The 24,554-nt window shown below is 37.4% G+C and overlaps 1 protein-coding gene across 12 annotated transcripts in view; it reads left to right on the top strand.

Moving 5' to 3' along the window:
- The first annotated feature begins 14 nt into the window (after window positions 1-14).
- The window catches only part of LOC105476766 (syntaxin binding protein 4), a 197,755-nt gene continuing 173,215 nt past the window's right edge, over window positions 15-24,554 (top strand). For 11 of the 12 annotated variants that reach the window (XR_984222.2, XR_984221.2, XR_984220.2 and 8 more), the window contains exons 1-4: window positions 15-105; window positions 16,483-16,560; window positions 17,008-17,132; window positions 21,667-21,799. Coding sequence is in view for 8 of the 12 variants with exons in the window: in XM_011732938.2 (XP_011731240.2) it covers window positions 17,086-17,132; window positions 21,667-21,799 (180 nt within the window). In the remaining 4 variants the exon portion in view is untranslated. The remainder of the gene's footprint in view (window positions 106-16,482; window positions 16,561-17,007; window positions 17,133-21,666; window positions 21,800-24,554) is intronic. The other variant, XM_011732940.2, reaches the window with a different exon arrangement.

The raw sequence follows: 24,554 nt of genomic DNA, 5'->3' as shown, positions 1-24,554 counted from the left end.
CCGTCTCGCGAGATCTGGGTTGAGCCTGCCGCTGCCTTGGCTACCAGGCTCCTCAGGTGGCAGCGCTTGCAGTAGGGCTACGGAGGCCGGGTTGCCAGATTACGGGTAAGTTTGCGTTTTGCTTTGTGACCGTTCCTCCCACTTCGCTTCCCGCCAGAGCGTCTCTTAACGTTTAGGAAAATGCGTTTAGCCCGTCCGCGTGCAAGCTTGCCATCACTTGGGGTTGTGCCTGTGATCTTTATTTAAACTCCACCAGCCTTTGTCTCCACCCGGCAGCCCCGGCGACGCTCTCCCGCGGTCTTTTCTCCCGGGGTCCCCTGGCCGCTGGCTCCTGTGCTTACTGCCCTGGACTTGGTTCGGGGATCACCTCTCTCAGGAAGCCTTGCTGCGTTAACCGCAGCCCTCATGGACACCCACGATGCCTGCATTTTCTCAGGCCGTGGGCAGTCGGCTTCCCCTGCTCTGATGCCTTTTTACAACTTGGCCAGTGGAAATCACCACACAGCTGGAGCAAGAGGGAGGCTGTCAAGCTGAAGTTTGTTCGGGAGAGAGTGACCAGGACAGGAGGGCCATTTAAGGAGAGACTGAAAGAAAAGAAGCCCTTGGGGGGATGTAATAGCTTTCTTCAGTTGTCCCACAGGACGAACTCGAGGGGGACAGACAGCGTAGCGGATTTTACTGTATTAGAAGGAAGCATCTTTCTAGAAACGATAAAATAGCAGTTAAGAGCTCAGGTTCTGAGGTTAGGCAGTTCTAGAATTTTACCCGGGTCCTCACCATGGCCCTGTGCCCTTAGATCAGTTACTTGCCCTCTCTAAGACCTGGTGTCCTTACTTGTAAAATGGAAATCATAACAGTAAATGAGAATATTCATATAACGCGACTTTCATGATGACCGAGGCACAGTAAGAATTAAGTTAGAAGTTAGGCTGTATTTCTACTTGCTACCTGGCCATTTCTAATGGTCAGAGCAGGTATAATTATACCCCACTATGTGGATGAGGAACTTGGAGGCCTGAGAAAATTTAAGTAGTCATTCGACATTTTATTTATTTATTGCCTCTCAACTGTGAGCCTGACACCAATCGACCTGCTGGCGCTATAGCACAGAACAAGGCGGAAGATCACTTCTGTGATGGAGTGTCCTTTCTACTGAGGAACTCAGAAAATAATCAAGTAACAGTTACCTAAATAAGGGAACTTCAGATGAACAATCAGTACAGTGAAGACAATGGAGTAACATAATATGATTGACAGTGATGAGAAGGGGTAGTAAAGTAAGGTCCTTTTGAAGAAGTGACATTTGAATTTAGACCTGAATGGTGATAAGGAGCTACCTGCTCAATGACGATTCCAGGCCAAGCAAAGGCCCAGGGGAAGGAAAGAGCTAGAATGATTGAAGAACAGAAAGGAGGCCACTGTGTTCCCAACATAGTGAGCAGAGTGGAAAGTGGTTGGAAATGGGGTCAGAACAGGTAACAAAGGCCTGGTAATACCAGCCTTTAAAGCCATGCCCAAGGGTTTGGATTTTATTCTAAAAGTAATAGGAAGCTATTGGAATGTTTGACTCATACAAGTGATATGATCTGACTCACATTTTTTAAAAGATATTGGTTACTTTGTGGAGAATAGATTAAAGGTAGGGGGAGGAATGGAAGTAGAACAATTAGGAAGCAATTGCAGTAGTCCACATGAGTGATGAAAGTCACCTTGAGTGAGTAATTGATTAATTTGTGGTCACAGGGCCAGAAAATTGCAGAACCAATAAAATCTAAATACCTTCTGACTTCTTTCTATACTCTGGCATACTGTCTTAAAAATTTCAGGTCTCCATGATTCTACAAATTTATTCATATTGTGTTATGACAGTGTTTGAAAATCTTTTTCATCTGCATACGCCTTGGTTCTTGTACCAGATTCTCAGCTCTTCTAGAATTAAACTATGAGATTTCTCGTACTTTAATTTTCTTACAACATAGACTGAAATCCCCGACACCAACAATACATTTCCACTCACCATTCTTTTTCTCCAGGCACCCCTTCCTTGTAGCTCCAGGTAGCAGTATAAATATATGTCAGTAATACAGTCTTCGTCTTGGACTCCAGTATTTTATTTTTTGTATAATAATTGCAAAATGAAACTCTTATGTACAGTGATATTGATAGCAATGAAGTGGTGTTGGTCTTTGTAGCTTTCTACTTTAATGAAAGAAAATATGCATCGTATCTGATCTTAGTATGATAATGTGAAATGACAGTTCATGTTTATGAAACACTTCTGAATGACAAATATTTTGGTTTTTTATATTTTGAATGAAATGTGTAGAACATCATTTAGTTCAATGTCCAATTAACAAACATATTAAACCATTTAAAACATTTCTGCAACATGATAGTACTCAAATTTCTTGTATACTCTTCACCAAGATTAGGGAATGATGAAGATTGTTCAGTCTTTATCTGTATACTTACTTGTTTATTTCCTAATACAAGGACACTTTCTCCTTCCAAACCACAGAGCAGGCATCAAAACCGTAAGTTAATATTTATCCAGTATTACCATATGTAGTCAGCTTGGACTACCGATAACAAAATACCACAGACTGGTTGCTTAAACAACAGAAATACTTGTTTCTCACAGTTCTGAAGGCTGGAAAGTCCAAGATCACTGTATCAACTGATTCACTTCCTGGTGAGGGGTGTTCCTGGCTTGTAGACATCTGCCATCTTGCTGTGACCTTACATAGATTGGAGTAAATGAGCTCTTATATGTCTCTTATAAAGACACCAATCCCATGAGATCAGGTTCCCACCCTTAGGACCTCATTCAACCATAATTACTTCCTAATCCAAATACAGCTACACTGGGAGGTTAGGGCTTCAACATATGGTTTTGGGGGGATATACATTAAGTTCTTTACGTCATGTTATTCATGGACGCTATGTAAACTACCCCATTTGTCCCAATCATTTCCATTTTAGATCTAGGATTTAATCCAGGATTACTCGTTGATTTTAGTTGTCATGCCTCTTCTGGAATAGTTGCCAGTCTTGTCTTTTTTTTCTTTCTTTTTTTTTTTTTTTTTTTTTGAGAGTCAAGATCTTGCTGGGTTGCTCAGGCTGGTTTCAAACTCCTGGCCTTAAGTGATCTTGGTCTCCCAAAGTGCTGGAATTACAGGCGTGAGATACCATACCCAGCCTTATCTTTCATGACTTTGACATTTTTGAGGAATACAGGCTGGTTATGTGATTAAATGTTCCTCAGTATAGGTTTGTCTGATGTTTCCTCATGTTTGTGACCCCTTGACAGGAATATCATAGAGAAGATGCTGTGCTTCAGTCAGTGAGTCCTCTTAGGTCTCACATGATCTCAATTTATTCCATGGCTTCATGTTGTTAACTTCTGTTTCTTTAAGATTGTCTCTGCCAGGTTTCTCTGTTACAAGGTGAATTAGCAAATATGTCACATTCATAAATTAATAGGCGATGTGTGTTTTGTGGGGAGAATCTTTGTGTTTTGTAGGGAGAAGCTTCGAGACTGTAAATATTGTGTTTCCCATCATCCTTTCTTCTTCCAGATTTAGCATCCATTGATGCTTCTTGTTTGAATCTGTTATTACTGTGATGGATGCCAAATGACAACTTTCTAATGTTATCAATCCTTCTAGATTTATTAGTTGGCATTTTACTGTAAGGTAGAGTTTTCCTTGCTATGCCATATATTTCTTGTTTATTTGTTTACATCAGCATAGACTCATGAATTCAAATTTTAATCAATTTATTACATTTTTTTTAGTTCTAACTTCAAATTTTCTTAGACTTAGCCAATAGAAGCCCCTTTTTGACATGTTTCCATCATTCTTTGATCACTTCCTTATTTTCTAGCACAACAACGTGCCACGCTTATCTTGTATTTTCCTGACCTGCCTTGGAATCAGCCGTTTCTGCCAGGAATTTTGGTTTCTTTAGTGGAAAGTCGTATTTAAAAACAAGCTCTGAGCACTAGAGGTGTTCATTACTGGCCTTTCTCAGCAGAGAGACCCTAGAGAATTTGTGTGTATAAACAAGTATGCATTTGTGTGTTCAACAGCAGGAAATCTGGCTACCTTTATCTTCAATGTATGTACTTATTTGCTCAATTCCCCCCATATGTAAGCAGATTACTATGGCTGAAAGCTTGACCCCAGACAAGTGAATTCATCTCTGCCTGGTATGTCAGCCCAAAGCTGGGTATTAAATATGCTGCCCACTGGACACCATCCAAAAACTCAGCAAGACAAAAGTGACGAGGAAGAAGGAAAGAGAAAACTGTATTTAGGAAGTTCAGCTGCAGACATTTTAGAAGGGGTAGGAGGAAGGAGGAAAGGCCGGTTAGGAAGTTTGGTTCTAGACACATAGGCCGTTTCCGCTACTCTTTTCCCAAGCTCAGTCCATGAATAGGGGAAGCAGGCTTAGAATGATGAGTTAACTTGTCCAAGCCTAATCAGTTGGGTCGTGGCAGAGCTGGAGTTTAAGCCTGGATTTTTTCTGACTCCGTACAACTTGCTATTTTTACTGCATCTTGTAGAAAGCAGCTTTGCAATGAATGACAACAAAACAACAACAAAAACACAGAAGCCTTTCTTTTCTATGTTAGGAAATACTGCTTTACTTTTGTCTCAGGTGAAAATCATCATTAACGTGGTTAGATGCCTGTTTATAAGATGGCACATTTGAAGTTATTTCAAAGCTAGAACAGTTTAGACAGAGTTGAGCATAGGACTGGGGTCAGAGACCAAGGTTATAACCTGGATACAAGGAGTTCTCATGATGATGAAAGGTCTGTCAATATGCATAGATACAATAACAACACAACACTGGGAGATGCTGAAATGTATATTTTTTTCTCTGAAGTTTTAAATGAATGCATAAGCCTGGGCTGCGATTTTTGTGAGTCTGAGTGTGCTTGTAATAATGCGTAAATCGTTATGATAACTAATGCCAAATAATGGGTTATACCATGAATGGAATGAGAGCTCCTCAGGGCAGGGCTAATCCAACCCTGTTTTGTAGGTATAGGTGTTGATTACATGTTTTAAATATCAAGAGCTGGACTAACATTTTAGATTTGACACCGTTAATTTGCAATATTATTCTTCAGCAATAAACAATTAGACCTTGTAAACTCTTTCTGGTTAGCTATAATCATGTCCAATTTTATATATCAGGTAAAATAAGTTATGTAAGTTATTTTTCATATAAGCCATTTTGATATTCACATAATATTTTCTTATCTGATTATTGATTTTTAGGCTTTCTGTGGATTATAAAGGTGTATTATTTTAAATTTTGGTATTTTTAATCCATAAGTTAAGGAAATTGGGTCTTCAGTCTTAATATGGTGGTCATCACTGAACTGTATTTTCTGGTGGTTTTCCTAATAAAGCTCCTGAACTCATTTAGGAATGTGAAATATCTAACAGTAATTCCAACAATACTAACAACTGTTTATTTAGTAGCTATTTATTACAATACTTGTATCTAAAAGAATAAGAGTAATGTATTTGAATAAACAGTAAGTACAAATATATTGTGTTTGCTTAAGAAAAGGCAGGGTAATTATTGTTTTCCAATTAGTGCACAATAATGCCCTGAAGTCGTCTCAGTCGGTTTTGATATCTTAGTTTCTTATTTCCTGGCAGTGGCCTCTGTGCCATCTTTTTGAGGAGCTACTCCATTTAAAAGCTCTTGAGTTTATATGATTGACAGATAATATGAAAGGAAAACAAATCATTTATCAATAGAAGGCATTTATTAATTCAAGTAATGTTTATCAAAATCAGGACCAGCTTCATGAAAATATGACCTGTGCAGTCACACAAGACCCTGCTCTTAAAAGGGCCCCTCACTTATGATGTAGGACACGCAAGCCCCTAAATTGGGGCTTAGCCCAGGAGGGTTCTTGGCTTGGCCCAGAAGAGAATTCCAGAGCAAGCTAGTGGTGTTAAACAGCAACTTTTATTGGAGTGGCATTGTACAGTAAGCAGCGGAGATTCTGCTTCTTGCCGAGTGGGGCTACCCCACAGATGCTGTGCCCAGAATAGCAGCTTAGAGGCAGTTTTGCACTCATAGTTATACCCACTTTTAATTATATGCAAATCATGGAACAGTTTATGCAGAAATTTCTGGGATGAGTGTGGTAGCTTCCAGTTTGTAGAGTCATTGCCGTGGAAAGGGGTGGTAAGGTCTGTGCGTTGCCATGGTGATAGTAAACTGATGTGGCACACCAGTGCCTTATGGAAAGCTGCTTCTATCCAGGAACTTTTTAGCTGATCCTCAGTTTGGTTCCAACTCCTGATTCCTACCCCACTTAGATAAGCCCTGTGTTTATTTTTAATGCTCTACTGTCAGCATCTTGAAATTCTTTTTTGTTTTTAAGACGGAGTCTCACTCTGTTGCCCAGGCTGGAGTGCAGTGGCATGATCTCGGCTCACTGCAACCTCTGCCTCCCAAGTTCCAGTGATCTTCTTGCCTCAGCCTCCTGAGTAGCTGGGATTACAGGTGCATACCACCATGCCCTGCTAAAAATTCTTAATAATTATTTAACATGGGGACTTGCATTTTCATTTTGTATTGGGCCCTGCAATTTATGCAGCCAGTCCTGGTCGAGATGTAAATAGATATATAGATACACATACAGATATAGATAAAGGCACAATATTATATCTCAAATGCACTGACTGACAGTCTCACATGATTCAGGCCAAAGCACAGTTTAATTATATGATTAAAGGCAAAGGCATAAAACTCGGGAAAGTACAAAAGTGGAGACCAAAGTGGAGAGCCTTTAGAGCCTTTACTTTTAACCTTTAGAAGGTTAAAGGTAAGAGAGAAAGGAAAAGGCAAATTCAGGTCTCCTGAGAATAGTCAGGTTAAGTGAAATATGATCAAAACTCCAAACTTGCTACCATAGCCCGTAAGACCCTAGGAAATCCAGACCCTGTCTACTTCTCTAACCTTATCTTCTACCACTCTCTCCCTGTTCACCACGCTCTAGTTGCACTTCTTTCTTTTCTGTAAACACCTCAAGTTTGTTTTACTGCCCTCAAACCTTTTCTCTGCCTGGAATGCTTTGTCCGTCAGCTTTCTTCACAGCTGATTTATTTGGATCTTAGCTGGGACACCATCCCCGGTCTAAATTAGCCCTTCTCTCCTTAGTCACATTTGCTATCTCCTTTCAGTATCTGAAATCTAGTTCATTTAATTGTATCATTTTTTATTGTTTTTCTCCCACCACTAGAATGTAAATACCAAAAGAGCAATGATCTTGACTTGTTCACCATAATATCACAAGCCCTTGGTGTGATACCTGCACATAATTGTACTGAGTTAAATGTTTGGTGGATGAATGCATGCATGAAAGCAAACAGAAGGCAGGTAGCCTAAGGAAACTTCTGAGAGCAGTGAGCTGTTGTGCTGCTGAAGACTCCTTTCAAGAAGACTAAGACTTTCTTTGAAGTAGTTTTCTGATGTTTCCCAGTGAGTTGGGCTATGTGTTACAGGCAGATGTTTATGCATCCTGAAATACGACCAGTTGTCCCATAGAACTGACGTTAATAGTTTCTTTGAATAAACATAGAAATTGATTCTCCCATTGTTAAAACTTGAGAAAGTTAAATTTGTCTTATCTGAGTTACTTTCTCAAGAAACCAACCATCAGGCCTCCCAGGTACTATCAAGGAACTGAAACTTACCAGATCATTGCATCAGGACAATATGACACCAGACCCCTCACCCATCATGACTACCTAACCCAGGGGTACCCAGTCCCTAGGCTGCAGACTAGTGTCCGTCTGTGGCCTGTTAGGAACCTGGCCACACAGCAGGAGGTGAGTGGAGGGTGAGTGAGCCTTACCTCCTGAGCTCTACCTCCTGACAGATCAGTGGCAGCATTAGATTCTCACAGGGGTGAGAACCCTATTGTGAACTGTGCATGCGAGTGGTCTAGGTTGCATGCTCCTTATGAGAATTTAATGCCTGATGATCTCAGGTGGAACAGTTTCATCTTGAAACCATCCCCCACCCTGAGATCCGTGGAAAAATTGTCTTCCACAAAACTGGTCCCTGGTACCAAAAAGGTTGGAGACCGCTAGCCTAACCAATCACTTGCTACCTGTTGACCAACTCCTCTTCCTTACGCCTCCCTAATTCCTGTTTTTCCAGTCAGTTACATTTTTTTTCCCTGCCATGTAAGCCCCTAATTTTAGCTAGTCGGGCAGAGGGATACAAATTTCCCATCTCCTTGACTGCAGCACCCATTAAAGCCTTCTTCCCTGGCAATACTCCTTCTTTCAGTGATTGGTTTTCTGTGTAGCAAGCAACAGGACCTAAACCGAACCCCTGGCATTTTGGTAAAACCCCCAAGACAAATGAGCAGCATTTCTGAATACCTTAGGTTCTTGAAAGAAAAAAAGCATGCAATAGCAAAGGGAATATTGCCTTTGGGTACAGAATAAAAGAGAATAAAATACAATTGGCCATCAGTATCTGCAAGTTCCACATATACAGATTCAACCAATCACAGATTGAAAATGAACATCAGGCCTCAACGGCTGTGTCTTTACTGAACATGTACAAACTTTTTCTTGTCATCATGCCCTAAATAATATAGCATAACATATTTACGTTGTGTTTGGTATTATAGTTAATCTAGGGGTGATTTAAAGTATAAGGAGAGGATATGCATAGGTTATGTGCAAATACTACATCATTTTATATCAGGGACTTGAATATCTTCTAATTTTGGTATCTGCAGGGTCCTGGAACAAGTTACCTGAAGATCCTGAGGGATGACTATAACTCTTTGATCTTTTGTATCTTGGTTTCCTGAAACTTTTATGTTGTTTAAAAATGATCAGTTAAGTTTAGCCAAGGGAAAATAGTCATTCCTGATTTTGCCAATTTTCTTAAACAACCTTAGGATTATATAAATAGCTGATGTTATCTTGAAGAATCTCTGCTGTGATAAGGTATAAAACAAGTTAGCAGTTTCTAAATGCTGTCATTTTTTTGTCTTCTCAAGTATAATACATCTAACTTTATAGGAAGAAATATTTACATGTTTAATACTAGCTTTAGTGAATAAATAAATAGGCATTTCTAACTTGTCAGTCCACAGAAACCAGACAGATTGTTGAGCAGCCAACATCATTGTGCCCTTTTCCTCTTTTGAAATGACCTTAATGTGAAATGTCACTATACCAGTACACTTTTCCCTCCACTCTGATCCCTCCCAAATGACCTACTGCAGCCTACTCCCTCCCATTCATGGGCCATACTGATCTTAGAGGTGGATGTATATTTTAAAAAGAAAATCTTTCCCTCAAAAACACTGGGGGACTTGTAGCTTTATAAGACTGCCAGAAAATTTTTGATTTGTAGAGCCAAGAAAGAACCTTTAAAGATCATTTGATGAGTGATTTTGACATCGTACATATGAAGAAACTAGGGATTAGAGTAAGTGGCTACTCAAAGTCATATGGCTACTGGGCATCTACCCTCTAGACCAGTACTCTTCCCAATGCAATAAAAAAGTCATGAAATATATGTACTGTGTAATATGTACTATGAGCTTCTTTGCTATGAGTCATCTTTCTTTTTAAATTATAGCAGAAAATAAGTGTATTTATTTCTACTGCCTGTCAATTTGCTTACAAAGGGGTTGTCATAAGAAGTTATTTAAAGGATATAGCTGATTTTCTTTGGGAAACATCAGATCTGTGTTATTTAAATTGCAACATTTGTTGATACCTTAGCAAATGAAGATGAAAGGAGAAAATGACATTAAAGGAGACAGAAAGAGCTGATTTTAAATATTAGATGCCAAGAAGGTACACTCAAACCTGGTAGCTTTTTTGGTATTTTTCCTTCTTTATCCAAATAATATATCAAAGTATATATCCTTGTTTTAAGCCATTCAAAAACTAAAGAATAATTTAAAGAAGGAAATAAAAACAGTAAATAAAAATAGTAGTTCCAATTGTCAGTTATTGTTTACATTTTATTGTATATTTTTAATAAATGTAATTTTAAAAGATTAAATTATTCTATACATTCTGTTTTCACCTTGCTGCTGTTTTTTACCTAGACCATTTTTGATGATTACATAGTATTGTTTGACATCATTGTACTGTAAATTATTTAACCAATTATCAATTTTTACATATTTTTGAGGTTTCTGATATTTTATAATTACTAACTATTCTGTAATGATACTTATGAACTAACAAATACTTCTGTATGTTTGCTGAATCACTCCTTGCCAACCGCAGAGTATTAAAATGAACTAGTATCCTGCCTTTGGTAGAAAAATCGTGGGTTTGGATTTTCCACCATTACTGATATCCCATTTCCCCAGGTGCCACTTGTGAAAATGTTTCTGTTCTCTCACTTTTTCTAACCCTCTTTTTCTTTATTGTTCATAATTGTTTATTAAATGTGCTGAATTTTCACTGTTAAGGGATATTTTACAAACCATACTTACCTAGCATTTTTAGATACTTCTGACCCCAGCCACATCTTCCTTTTTGAACATAAAATCAAGGAGTGCCCTATGTGTCCTTATTGCTCTATCAGGAATCTGGTTACTTTATATAGTGTTTGAACCCAAGAAAGCAATTAAATCTCTCCTTTTTGCCCCTGGAAAAGCTAACAGTGCTCTCTGCTAAGAAAAAGCCTCCTTTAACCTCTTTCTTTTCTTTTGTTCCCTCACTAACGATATAAGCGTAAGCCCTCATACGCAATATGAGCTGCAGTTCCCCAGTCTACAGCCATACCACCCTGAACATGCCAGATCTGTCTGAAAATCCCCATTTTATCGAGATAATTTAATGTATCTTTAGACACCTCTAGATAGCCAATAGCTTCGACAAAGCACTTTTCTTATGAGCTTTTTAACACTTTTATTATGAAAAGATTGTTTGGACTTAGTATTAAAGCAACAAATCTTGCCTTCATTGGTATCATACTGTCCTTCCGTTTCCTTCTTGTGATCATTTCACTTTAGACAAACAACTAAAAAGACATTAGAGCTCTTGACCTTACAGCTCGTTAAGTACCTCAAAGTAAATATAAAAGTACTTTGGCAAGGAAGGATGGGAATTAGGCTTTTGCTTACAAAGCCTTTATACGTCTATTCTAAATGTATTATTTTAGACTTTGTAATGATAGCTCAATAAATTGTCTAGTTATTTGTTTGTGACAGGTGTCTATGTGTGTGTGTTGAAGTGTTAAGTAAAATGCACTTGTATGTAAACCAATATATTACAGTTACATAATTTTTAACAAAAATATAACACGTATGAATTGTGCCTGGTTTTTTCTTCCACTGCTTTGTTAGTAACATTTTTAAATGAAGACATATATATAATCATATAATCAAGCAGAATTTGGGGTGGGAGGGAAATTATTTTCTAGAAGATAATACACTTAAAGCTTTCCCAAAACATTTTTTGTTATGTATAAAATAGTATATTTTTAAAAGACATTAAATTAACAATAAAAAAATAATAATACCTAGGAAGTAACTAAATAAGAAATGTGCAACTGTTACCAGTGCAGGGTCTTGACTACAAGTCATCCAGGTTCTTGGCACTTTGAACAAAGATTTGGACAAAATGCATAAACAAAGCAATGAAAGAATGAAACAATGAAAGCACAGATTTACTGAAATGAAAGTACTCTCCACAGAGTGGAAACAGGCTGGACCAAGTGGCTCAAGAGAGCTGGTTACAGAATTTTCTGGGGTTTAAACTTTCTCTAGAGGTTTTCCATTGTTTACTTGGTTGCACCCTATGTAAATGAAGGAGTGACCTGCAACCAATCAGAAGTACTTTCCATTTTTCATCTGCCAGGCAATGCAAAGGGAGTAGCCTCTGATCCTTTTGGAAAGGTAGGGTTTTCCTTTTGATTCAGTTCTAGGAAGTCAGCACCAATCAGCCTTAGGCTCCCTGCCTCCAAACTCTATTCTCCTGCCTCACAAGGTCACTGTGAAGGCAACTTTAAAACACCATAGAAACAAGCTTGTCCCACCTGTGGCCCATGGGCTGCATGGAGCCCAGGACAGCTTTAAATGTGTTCCAACGCAAATTCATAAACTTTCTTAAAACATGAGGTTTTTTGCATTGTTGTTGTTGTTGTTAATTTGTTTTTAAGCTCATCAGCTATCATTAGTGTTAGTGTATTTTGTGTGTAGCCTAAGATAATTCTTCTTCCTCCAGTGTGGCCTGGGGAAGCCAAAAGATTGGCCACCCCTGCTATAGAAGATCACAAAAGAAGATTTGAACAAATGGAAAGTGATACCAAATTCTTGGATAGGAAGACTCAAAATAACATCATAGATAACAATATGTCTTCAATTAATTTGTAAATTTAGTATGATTCCCTTACAAATAGCATTGTTTTGTTTTTTAAACAAGATAAGAATACTTTGAATTTAATGTGTAAAAATAAATAACCAAAAACAACCGGGAAACTTGGTTAACAAAAGAACAAATGAGAGGTGATTGGCCTTACTAGATATGATAATGCCTCTGTAATTAAAATAGAATGGCATTGGTGTACAAATAAACAGACTAACCAAAGGCCCAGAATAAAAATTACAGAAGTAGACCCAAACCCTTAAGAGATTTTGTATATGATGAAAGTTGTATCTCAAAATGGTGGGGAAAAGATGGGTTATTTAATAAATGTGGTTGAAACAATGGGGTGGTCTTCTTGGGAAAAATATGAGTTGGATTTGTACTTTATATTACAATGGATTCCAAATGGATCAAATATTTAAAAATGAAACCATAAGAGTACTAGAAGAAAATATGAGAGAATTCTTTATAACTTTGGAGTGGGCAAGGAGTTTCTAATTTGACCTAAAACCTGGAAATCATAAAAGATTCATAAAGTTAGCCACAAACTTTTGCGTAACAAAAAGCCTATAACCCAGAAGAAAAGCGTTGGGGGCGGGGGATATATTTGCAATTCTTAGTGCTGATAGAGAATTTCTGTAAGATTTAAGAACTAGAAACTGAACAGAAAAAGACCTAACAATAAATAGAAGAATTGGCAAAAGGTGTTAAAAAAAAAAACACAGTTCACATAAAAGAAGATACTGAATGGTTCTTAAAGCATAAAAAACTCTTCAGCTTCACTCCAACCACCTTGAGATACCATTTTCATCAATAAGACTGACAAAAATCCAAAAGTTATTTAGTATACCATAGTGGAGAAAATTCAGAGTAACAGGCACTATTGTTGGTGAGATAGTAAATTAGTACAACCCTGACTGAGGGACATTTGGCAATTTCTATCAATTTCATTATGGCATTTTTGTAATTTCATTAAATTAATATTTACTATAATTTCTGGCAGAAGATATTTTTATCCCTTTTATTTTTTCTATTTTTTGTCCAGTGAAAAGAACTGCTTTTATTGAATACCATGTCTGAGAATATAAATTACTAAGTCTTACTCAAACACCATATGCGTTATGGGCAGATTTTTTTTTTTATCTGATGAGATTTCTAATTATATGGGATGAAGATTGTTTTAATGAGATCATAAGTAAACAGATTTATCAAAGAAAAGCTCTAATTTAAGTTTTCTGGAATAGATTCATCTTATGCAACAAGATTTTTTTTTCTCCAATGTTCTACTTTCTCTGTTTTTGCTGACCTAACTGTTTCCCTCTTATGATTCACCAAACTAGAATAACAATATATTTGTCTTCAATGTGCATATTTTTAGTAAAAGAACAGAATGTTTTCCTTCTGTGTTATTTATTAATTATGGGAACTTGAGGGTGGCGTGTGTGTGTGTGTGGTGTGTATGTAACATTACTAGAATCCCTGTTGGTTGAGGGCCTTGCAAGCTTGTATAAAGAAAGAGTAGGAAGCAGGCAAAGGAGAGGGAAAGGACAGGCATGTTATGATATTTAAGGACATGACAATGAATACCTTGTTAATACAAAAAATAAGCCCACTGTTGGGATGCATAAGATTAAACCCACTTCTGTTTAATCAGTAGTGTCATCTTTATATAAAAGAGATAACACATTACTACTCTTACTCTCTCATTCTACTTTTTTGGTGAATCAAGATTTTTACCTGAATTAATTTTCCACCATACTGTAGTAGAAACAGCTTGGGTTTGGAGCAAGAAAGAGCAGGATTCAAACTCTACTTTACAACTAGCCTGTGACAATGGACAAGTCACATACTTTCTATATGACTTATTTTTCTTTTGTATAAAATTGGGTTAATAATACCTCCCTTGTGGGGTTCTTGTGGGAAGAAAATCCTGTGACATGGCGCCTGGCTGTATTGGTGTTTAATGATGACTTAGATCCCAGGTTACGCAGCCTTTCTCCATACTCCCTGTGTATACTGCTGTCAGAGCACTTCGCCCCTCCTGATCTCATCTCATCTCTAGCACTTAGGACACTGCCAACATGTTAAGTGAATGGAATAAACACCTAAATTTTATTTTGCACCTTAAAATAGAAATGTTTTAAAATGTCTTGTTAAGTATATTATATGGAATGTGTTGTACAGTAGCATTTATACATCATTAGACTTGGATATGTTCCCAGGGGACCTGGGGACCTGTGTCCAGTTAGAACAACTCACCAAAGATGAGGATCTTACTCACTTTGGTACCAGTAGAAACACTGCTCAATTTTTCACATCTGTTTTTGAGCAAGGTGCTACTATTCCTACCTTACTTAATATGAGGAGATGCTAAGAGGTTAGGCAGTTTTTCTAATGCCATATTACTAACACATGGCAATATTGCCATTTGAACTCTGCATTTCTTTTCTTCTCTTTTCTTTTCTTTTTTTAACTTAGGTCTAGTACATTTTCCACAATATTAAATAAATACATTTGGAATACATAGTATGTGAAACACAGTGTCAATTAATGGTAGTTACTGTTATTATTGTTATATGAGAATGACCTCTCTTGAGGTTTGAGAATCTGCTCCATGCATGCATTATTAAAGCAGTGTATAATGAACTTAGGCAAACTTGGTTTTAGAATTGAACTCTCTTCCATGGCTATATCAGTCTTGTGGACAGCTGCGGTGGCTCTTGACTCTGAGTGACTGCTAGTCAAAGCCCAAGGATTGTAAGCTCCTCCCTCAGGTGGCCCTTCTTTTCCTCATGGGTACTGAATAACTTTCTTACTTCATGGTCATTGGACTTTTGCTACCGACATTGTGGCTTGGTGGCTTCATGTCTCTGGCTATTGTTGATCTGCATGCTTCCATGGTTCCTGTCGCTTGCTACTACAGAGGCTGTGAAGTCAAAATGTGTTTTTACCACCCAGACCAGTGAATATATCGCTATGTTAGGTTCTCAAAAGTAGTTGTTTTGTGTTTGGGGCCCATTCAGTTCATTTACAGAAGAATCTGTGATTTCTTCTGCATACAGTGGTTGAAGCAAAGATAGGATGATCCTCTTGATTTTAGTCCTCAATCTCTCAGTTTTGTTCTGCCTAGAACTTTTTGTTTCTGAGTCCTCAGTTTCTCTGGGATTCTTTAAGATACATTCCTCCTGCACCTGTTTCCTAGGCCAGAATTTTGTTGTGAATCAGTTGCTGATGTGCTGCTTTTCAGAGGATATCACCTTTCTTTAGCTTAGTATGCCATACAAATATTACCATTATGTGTGTGCTCAGACTTAAAAAGTGTTTAAGAAGCACTGCCCTAAATCTTAGCTTCTTCAGCCCTCTTACCAATTGTCACCCAACCATCTATTTTTTATCTTCCAGAAACTTAATTTTCATCCAATGGCTCTTTTCCCATTTACTCTTCAACATTCTGAGTTTATACTGTTTGTAACTCTTTACCCTAAGACTTTCATATTAGTTGGTTGTTGGGAGGGAAAGAAGATATGTGCCAAGGTCAAGATGCCATTTTTAACTGAAAATCGGGTTTTTTAAAGTTTAACTTTGTTAAGCTATAATTGATTTACAACAAACAGCAGATATTTAAAGTGAGACAGTTTGTTACATTTGACATGTGTGTCCATTTGTGAAATCACCACAATCAAGGCACCCACTGTACCTTTGTGGAAACCGAGGCTTGGAGAAGCCCGAACTTTCAAATGAGAACCCAGGCCTATCAGATCTCAAGGTCCATCCTGTAGACTATAACCTGAGTTCTAGTTAGGAGGAGGAGAAGATAAAAAAAACACTATTTTTCATTTGTGAGGGAAAACCACACAGTCTCAGAATCTAGCTCTTCATTTCTTCAGGAAGAGAGTTGTACTAAATGATCCTAGCGTCTTTGTCAACTTTAAGTTCCTTTGCTTCATTCATTTTTCTTATGAAAAGGTGGTAAATCTCTGTTCAAATACAGTTTGTTTTAATTCAATGAAACTGCACTATTCTCTGTAATTTTCACAGTGGAACAATATAAGACATTAAAAGCATATTTTTTTTCTCTTCATAGGAAAGCCATTTAAGAAGTTCCTGGAATAATATTAGTCAGAGTAATATAGGATCTGCAGGAAGTGCCTCAAGATAGTTGGTAAGATAATAAGAATTTAGTTTTTTTCAAATGCATTGGATAATTACTTTTCTGACTATAAGCTTCATAGCCTTGTGCTTGCCGGAGACATTTTCCTCAATCTTTAACTATTATGTGATTTTTAAGCTTACCAAGGGTGGAAGTTGTAATAGTTACCTAAAGCTTAGCTGTATTCTTCACTTTTGCCAGAGAATGAAGATTTTATATAGATATGGATATTCATAATGATATAAACATGTATCTATCTATCTAATGAGTTGTCTTTACACTTCTCTGATGTTATTGTCAGTGACTAAAATGCCATAACTCAAAATACATACATCTAACATCTATACACAGGCTTATATTATTTATGTGCCAAGTGTATATAATGTTTTTACGAACAGTTGGAATCAAATTTGACAGTTCTAAGACCTGACAATTTAATTTCTACTTCTTCAATCCTAGGAAAAGAAGAATTTCTAGACTCTTCATCAAGATCTTCGTTTATACAGCTGTTAAATCCAAAGCTACTTTGGTGAAAGCATGAATAAAAATACATCTACTGTAGTACCATCCAGTCTACTTGAAAAGTAACTTTTAAATTTAATACATTTTGAAATATGGTTTGAAATATGTAAACTACTAATGAACATTTGATTAAAAGTTTTTTACATCTAGCTGTCTAATGTGGTCTAGGATAGCAGTAATGAGTAGTAAGTAAAGTAATACATTGAATTACCTTTCAGTGTAAATCAGTGTATAGAACAAAATCTGCATTCTCTTTAAAGTCATCTGTACAAGGCACAGTAGGGCATGCCTGTAGGGCATGCCTGTAGTCCCAGCTGCTCGGGAGATTGGGAGTTTGAGGCTGTAGTATGCTGTGATTGCACCTGTTAATAGTCGCTGGACTCCAGCTGGGCAACAGAGCAAGACTCTGTCTCTAAAAATAATAAAAAATAAACAATTATAAAATTCATTTTTAAAAACTGTTCTGAGATTTCTTTTTTAAATTTTGACTTTTTAATATCTAGAATATTCTATAATTCTGTTAAAAATTTTGATAAGATTAACTATTGGTGACTAACAAACCACCCTAAAGTCCCTTAAAACAATAAGCATTTATTCTTTCTCATGATTCAGTGGGTTGGTTGAGCAGTTCTGCTCTATTCCAGATAATGTAGGATAGCCTCATTTACATCTTGTGAGGCCTCAGCTAGGAAGGCTGAATGGCTGAGGTCTCTTTAGAACTAGTCTGTCATTCTTCCGGAGGCTGGCTCAAGCTTTTTGCCTGGTGGCAGAAGCACAGGTGTTTTCCAAATATCCATTTTCCTCACATTTGCTGGTATCTCATTGGCCAAAGCAATTTAAATGACCAAGTAAAAATTCAAGGAGTGGAGATATAGACTTAGCTTTTTTCTTTTTTCTTTTTTTTTTTTTGAGACGGAGTCTGGCTGTGTTGCCCAGGCTTGAGTGCAGTGGCATAATCTCAGCTCACTGCAAGCTCTGCCTTCCGGGTTCATGCCATTCTCCTGCCTCAGCCTCCCAAGTAACTGGGACTACAGGTGCCCACCACCATGCCCGGCTAATTTCTTTGTATTTTTAGTAGAGACGGGGTTTCACCGTGTCAACCAGGATGGTATTGATCTCCTGACCTCATGATCTGCCCACCTCGGCCTCCCAAAGTGCTGGGATTACAGGCGTGAGCCACTGTGCCCGGCCTAGACTTAGCTTTTAATGAAAGGAAGCAGTAAAGTCACATTACCAAGATGCATGCAGACAGGAATGGGAGGAATTGGTGGCCATTTTGAAAACATAAAACATACCTTTAACAAGGTATATTTAAAAAAATCTTGCTCTTAGTCTAGTCTTCACTGTGTGCCCTCATTCTCTCTATAAAAAGTTGTTTTTATTCTTGGTCCTTTTGTAGTGCTTCTTTTTGTTTAAGCCAATGCATATATATAAAAATAAATATACACATATATAATATATGTACACATGATAATTATATATATTTGGATTCTGCTCCCCGGAATATTCTTAAGTAAAAGGTATCATGTATACTGTTTTGACCTTGCCTTTTTGTTTTAATGTATATCCTGGTGATCCCTTCATATCAGTTAATAGAAATCTTCCTTGTTTTTTGTTATAACTGCATAATATTCTATGGTGTGGATGTACCATGGTTTATTCAGCCAGTACCTTATGGATGGACCTTTGTATTGTTTGCAATTTCTGGTGAATACAAATTATGCCAAAATGAATAACCTAGCAGATAAGTCATGTTCTATTTTTTGCCAGAGTATTTTTGGGATAGATTCCTAGAAATGGAATTGCTGGACCAGAGGGTTTTTTTTGTTAGAGGTTACCAATTTATCTCTTTAGAAGTTGTACCATTTTGCATTCCCACCAGCAGTGTGCAAAAATGCCATAGCTTTGTCATCAGAGTATGTTGTTGAAGTTTTAAATTTTCATTGGTCTGGTAGGTGAGTAGTAGTATCGCTGCAGTTTTAACTTGTAATTCTCTTATTATGAGTAAAGTTTAGCAGAACTATTTTAATATTTAATAGGAAAAAAGTATATAATCTAAAATCTTAACAATAGAAGAGTTTTAAAATAAGGTCCTAGTCATGTATGTAAATTTTATGCTGCCATGAACATATAAATTTATGTTTAAGAAGAACTTTTAACAACATAGACATTGCTTATAATAATTCTGCATAAGAAAAAAAATAAGATCTAAAACTGTTTAAGTAGTAAGATAGCAATTCAGAAAATATATGGATATTAATTCAGAAAATATATGGATAGATTTATAGAGAAAAAATACTAACAGCACTAAACTGCTGTGCTAATAACGCTTTGTTAGAATTAGAAAAGTAAGATCCTGCACTGAAACAATAATATATGCTGGAGATTATTGTGCCCCCAGTGAAGGACATTCACATTTGGAGGGTTTAAGAGTTAGTGGAGAGATCTAATAAGGCACCTTACTTCCCTTTCTTACCTTCTCTTTCATTTCTAGGCTTTACTCATTTATGTTTTTGCAATCTACTATCCCGTAAAGAATGGGTTTATTGGCCAGGGGCAGTGCCTCATGCCTGTAATCCCAGCACTTTAGGAGGCTGAGGGGGCGGATCACTTGAGGTCAGGAGTTTGAGAACAGCCTGGCCAACATGGTGAAACCCTGTCTCTACCAAAAATACCAACAATTAGTGGGTGTGGTGGCACATACCTGTAATCCCAGCTATTCAGGAGGCTGAGGTGGGAGAGTCACTTAACCTGGGAGGTAGAGGTTGCAGTAAGCCGAGATCACACCACTGCACTCCAGCTGGAACAGAGCAAGACCCCGTCTCAAAAAAAAAAAAAAAAAAAAAAGAATGAATGAATTTAGGGTGCATTTGGACCCTTGGACCCTGTCCTCTCTGCCTGTTTTCTAGCTGACTGACTATTGCCCTAGAAACCAGAGAGACCTTCCCAAATTAGAGCTGAATTCAGTATACCTGTAATACAGCTCTAAATGATGTTATACATGGAGAGCAAAATATCAAAAACAGGGAGTGCTATATCCTTTTTAAAAAATTTTCTTTCTTCTTTTTAGAAATTATTTTTTTGAATGCAACAGTTTTCTTAAAGATATTCTTAGAATTTCTATGGTGGAAGCTAAGAAAGCTTTTTCTAAAAACTATAATCATGTAAGATATGAAGTAACTCTTTTTTTTAATAGTAGTTTCAGTTATTCGATGTTTTTGAAGATAGCTGGAAGTCCTATATTCAACAGTGGCTCTAATACAACAACAAAGTAGATTACATATCACATTTTGCCTCTGAGGTAAGACTGACTGGGCTCACTATTGGGCCATCAAGTTAACCTACCTGAATTTTGGGTCCTTTAAAAAAATAAGGATAAGAATCTTAAGGATTTTATAAATATTAAATTAAATGTCATTATTTAGGTATTGTTTAGCACAGTACTCAGTACATAATAAGTAAGCAGGCAGCCCTCAGTCTTATTTCAAACTTAATTCAAGTTTTGTTTGACCAGTGAAAGTCTCTGGTCTGACCTAGGTATTCAGAAACGCAACTTGGATATTCCTTTTGCAGGACTTTTTTTACAGTCCCTTCTTTTCAAATGGCATTGCTTTTATGTCTGGCAGAAATTACAGTTGAAACAAGTACTTTGTACCAAGAAAATATTCTTTCTAAATTAAAAAGATAAATTTTAAGATTCAAATGGAAGTCACATTAACTTTGCTTTAAATGGCCACAGGCATGTCTTTTAAAGCTACTTACTTAAAATATTTAGTTTTGGAATTCTTCAGGTAGTCTTATAACCAGGTAAAAGCAAATCTTTTCCATCACCTTTAATAAATTTTTGTTCTACTCCAAAGAAATAAGCATTATCATTGTAAATTCTTTTGTGTTTTGGTTTTGTAGATAATAGGCAAGCAAACTCGTTTAATTGCTGTTATGTCACCATACTTCTAAAAATGTCATTGCTAGTAAGTACTAAGTATTTTAGGTTGTCTGGATCAGGGGTCCCTAACCCCTGGGCCGCAGACTGGTAGTGGTCTGTAGTCTGTTAGGAACCAGGCCACACAGCAGGAGGTGAGCTGAGGGCAAGCGAGCATTACTGCCTGAGCTCTGCCTCCTGTCAAATCAGTGGTGACATTCAATTCTCGTAGCAGCACGAACCCTTTTGTGAACTGTGCATGTGAGGGATCTAGCTTGCGTGCTCCTTATGAGAATCTAGTGGCTGATGATCTGTCACTGTCTCCCCTCACCTCCAGATGGGACTGTCTAGTTGCAGGAAAACAAGCTCAGGGCTCCCCCGATTCTACATTATTGTTAGTTATATAATTATTTTATTATATGTTACAATGTAATAATAAAGTGCACAATAAATGTAGTGCATTTGAATCATCCCGAAACCATCGGTTCTTTGCACCCCCATCCCCTCTCCACCTCCCATGGAAAAATTGTCTTCCACGAAATAAGTCCCTGGTGCCGAAAAAGGTTAGGGGCCGCTGGTCTAGATCTAAGAATTTGATTTAATAAGTAGTTTAAAGAAAAAAATAGGTACAGATCTCTAGACTAACCTGTGTGTGCTAATTTACTTTATCTTAGGGATCCTGCCTTTCAGGTGATTACAATTACCAAGGAAACAGGCCTTGGCCTGAAGATACTAGGAGGAATTAACCGGAATGAAGGCCCATTGGTATATATTCAGGAAATTATTCCTGGAGGAGACTGTTATAAGGTAAAAATATGTCCCCTGCCCACCAAAAATACAAACAATAAGACCTACCAGTGGTGAAGTTTATTTTTTCTTCTTTATTAGTGAATTTATATCCACTGTGACCATACCTCAGTGAAAAATACAAAGGAACTAGGAGATAAGACTGTTGCCCTCAAGGAGCTTTAAACTAAGAAATAAATAGGTTATTCTTATATGAAAATAATAGATATTTCTGACTGTAAGATAAGGTTATTATTTTTAAATTACGTGTTGTTCAACTTTTATCCTGTATCTGATTGAGAGAAATTATATTTGATGACATGTTATCTTTCTACTACTTTGAGTTTTTAAATTAAGTTGGATCAGTAGAACTTTAATTACATTCATTTAGCCACTACTAAATGCAAAACAAAACAGAAACAGCAAACAAAATGTACTAATTTCTGAATTTGCAGTTCTTGTTGAGCTAATGAGTTTTATCACTCGTTAAAACCAGAAATTGTCTTTTTTTAGGAATTAGAAAGTCTTACTCTCCTCTTCAATGTAAGAAATATGTTATATAATGAGCTCCCTTTCACTTTGGTTGGTAGGAAGCTGAGACCCAAATTTGAAGCACAACCCCAGCAATTTAACAAACTGGTTACTATATTTGAATTCTCATTCTTCTTGGATTTCATTTGCTGTTTCTGTTTTACTAAAGTGATTATGTGTCATTTTTTGAAAATTGCGTCCACTTTATTTTGGAGAGATATCAGATATAAAGAATTTAATAAAATTATATTAATAATTAATAAAATAAAATATTCTCCATTTGATTGCCTCCATTTGATTTTGGAGAGATATCAGATATTAAGAATTTAATACAATTAATAATTAAGAATTAATAAAATATTCTATTAATATCAAGTGATTAGCAAGAGAAAGGATCTTCTTATTTTGTTCTTGTTGTTTGGTTAAGTAAATAGTCCTACTACTTTTACCCACTGCCCCATCCGTCCCCCACCACTGCAAACACTTGTTTACCAAGCAGTTTATCTTTTCAGCTGGATTTTTTTGTCTTGTTAGGGAAAAATTCCATTTTACCAATAACTTCCAAAATAGTTGTAGTAATTTCAATTGCTTTACGGTTGTTCAGATAATAAGGCCTGTTTTAAATGTACTTTCTAAGTGTCATATAGGCCAGGCATGGTGGCTAATGCCTGTAATCCTAGCTTTGGGGAGGCAGAGGCAGGAAGATTGCTTGAGCTCAGGAGTTTGAGACCAGCCTGGGCAACGTAGAGAGACTTGAACTCTATTAAAAATAAAAAAATCAGCCGGGCGTGGAGGCGCCTGCCAGTAGTCCCAGGTACTTGGAGGCTGAGGTGGGAGTATTGCTTGAACCCTGAAGATCAAGAGCAGTGAGGTGTGATCGTGCCACTGCACTCTAGCCTGGATGACAGAGTGAGACCCTGTCTCAAAAAAAGTATTATTTAATAAGTTTAATGATATAATTTTTTGGCTATTAAATTTAAATTATTAATCAACATATTTAAAAACTAAATTTAAACAAATCCAAACAAACCAAAAATTGAATTTTTTTCTTCCAAGAATTGAGGTGTTTCTTTTTTTTTTTTTTTTTCTTTTCTTTTCTTTCAGACGGAGTCTTGCTCTGTCACCCAGGCTGGAGTGCAGTGGCGCGATCTCGGCTCACTGCAAGCTCCGCCTCCCGGGTTCACGCCGTTCTCCTACCTCAGCCTCCAGAGTAGCTGGGACTACAGGCGCCCGCCACCAGGCCTGGCTAATTTTTGTATTTTTAGTAGAGATGGGGTTTCACCGTGTTAGCCAGGATGGTCTCCTAGCTCCTGACCTCGTGATCCGCCCACCTCGGCCTCCCAAAGTGCTGGGATTACAGGCGTGAGCCACCGCGCCCGGCCGAGGTGTTTCTTTAGTGTTAAAGCTGAGAGGGGCGTGTGTGTGTGTTCAATATAGCTAAGGCATTTCTTAAACTACCCTTGATATAACGCAATAATAGATCAAGGTACCTAACAAATGATAAGAATTTGCTTGCTTTTTTTTTTTCTTTTTCTTTTTTTTTTTTGAGATAGAGTCTCACTCTGTTGCCCAGGCTGGAGTGCAGTGGCACAATCTTGGCTCACTGCAACCTCCACCTCCCAGGTTCAAGCGATTCTCCCACCTCAGCTTCCCGAGTAGCTGGGATTACAGGTGCGTGCCAACACACCTAACTAATTTTTGTATTTTTAGTAGAGACGGAGTTTCACCATGTTGGCCAGGCTAGTCTCGAACTCCTGACTTCAGGTTATCCATCTGCCTCAGCATCGCCAAGTGCTGGGATTACAGGCGTGAGCTACCGCGCCTAAGCTAAGAATTTGCTTTTAAGATAAGCATGAATTTGTGCTTGTTTATTACGATGAAAACTATTTGGAGTTAGAGTAATAAATTGATAGCAGTGGTGCTGAATGACTCTTTGTCTTCTGTCAGTGATAGCAAATTAAGGAATTATTCTTATAATATCTACTTTTTCTTAGAATTTCATTGAAAGAAGTATTAAAAGGCAAAATTTTCTCATTGACTATATTCTCTACCTACCACTAGAGGGCAGCACAGAGCTATTAATGTTCTTTCTACCTGGTCACAGCTGACCAAAAACAGGCAAGATAGAAAAAGGTGTAGGAGAAGAGGACCGGGGGCAATGGCTCATGCCTGTAATCCCAGCACTTTTGGAGGCCCGGGCGGAAGGATCCCTTGAGCCCAGGAGTTCCAGGTTGCAGTGAGCTAT

Source organism: Macaca nemestrina, chromosome 17 (assembly GCF_043159975.1).
Source record: "Macaca nemestrina isolate mMacNem1 chromosome 17, mMacNem.hap1, whole genome shotgun sequence".
Lineage (NCBI taxonomy): Eukaryota > Metazoa > Chordata > Mammalia > Primates > Cercopithecidae > Macaca > Macaca nemestrina.
This window is presented reverse-complemented; position numbering and strand designations above follow the sequence as displayed.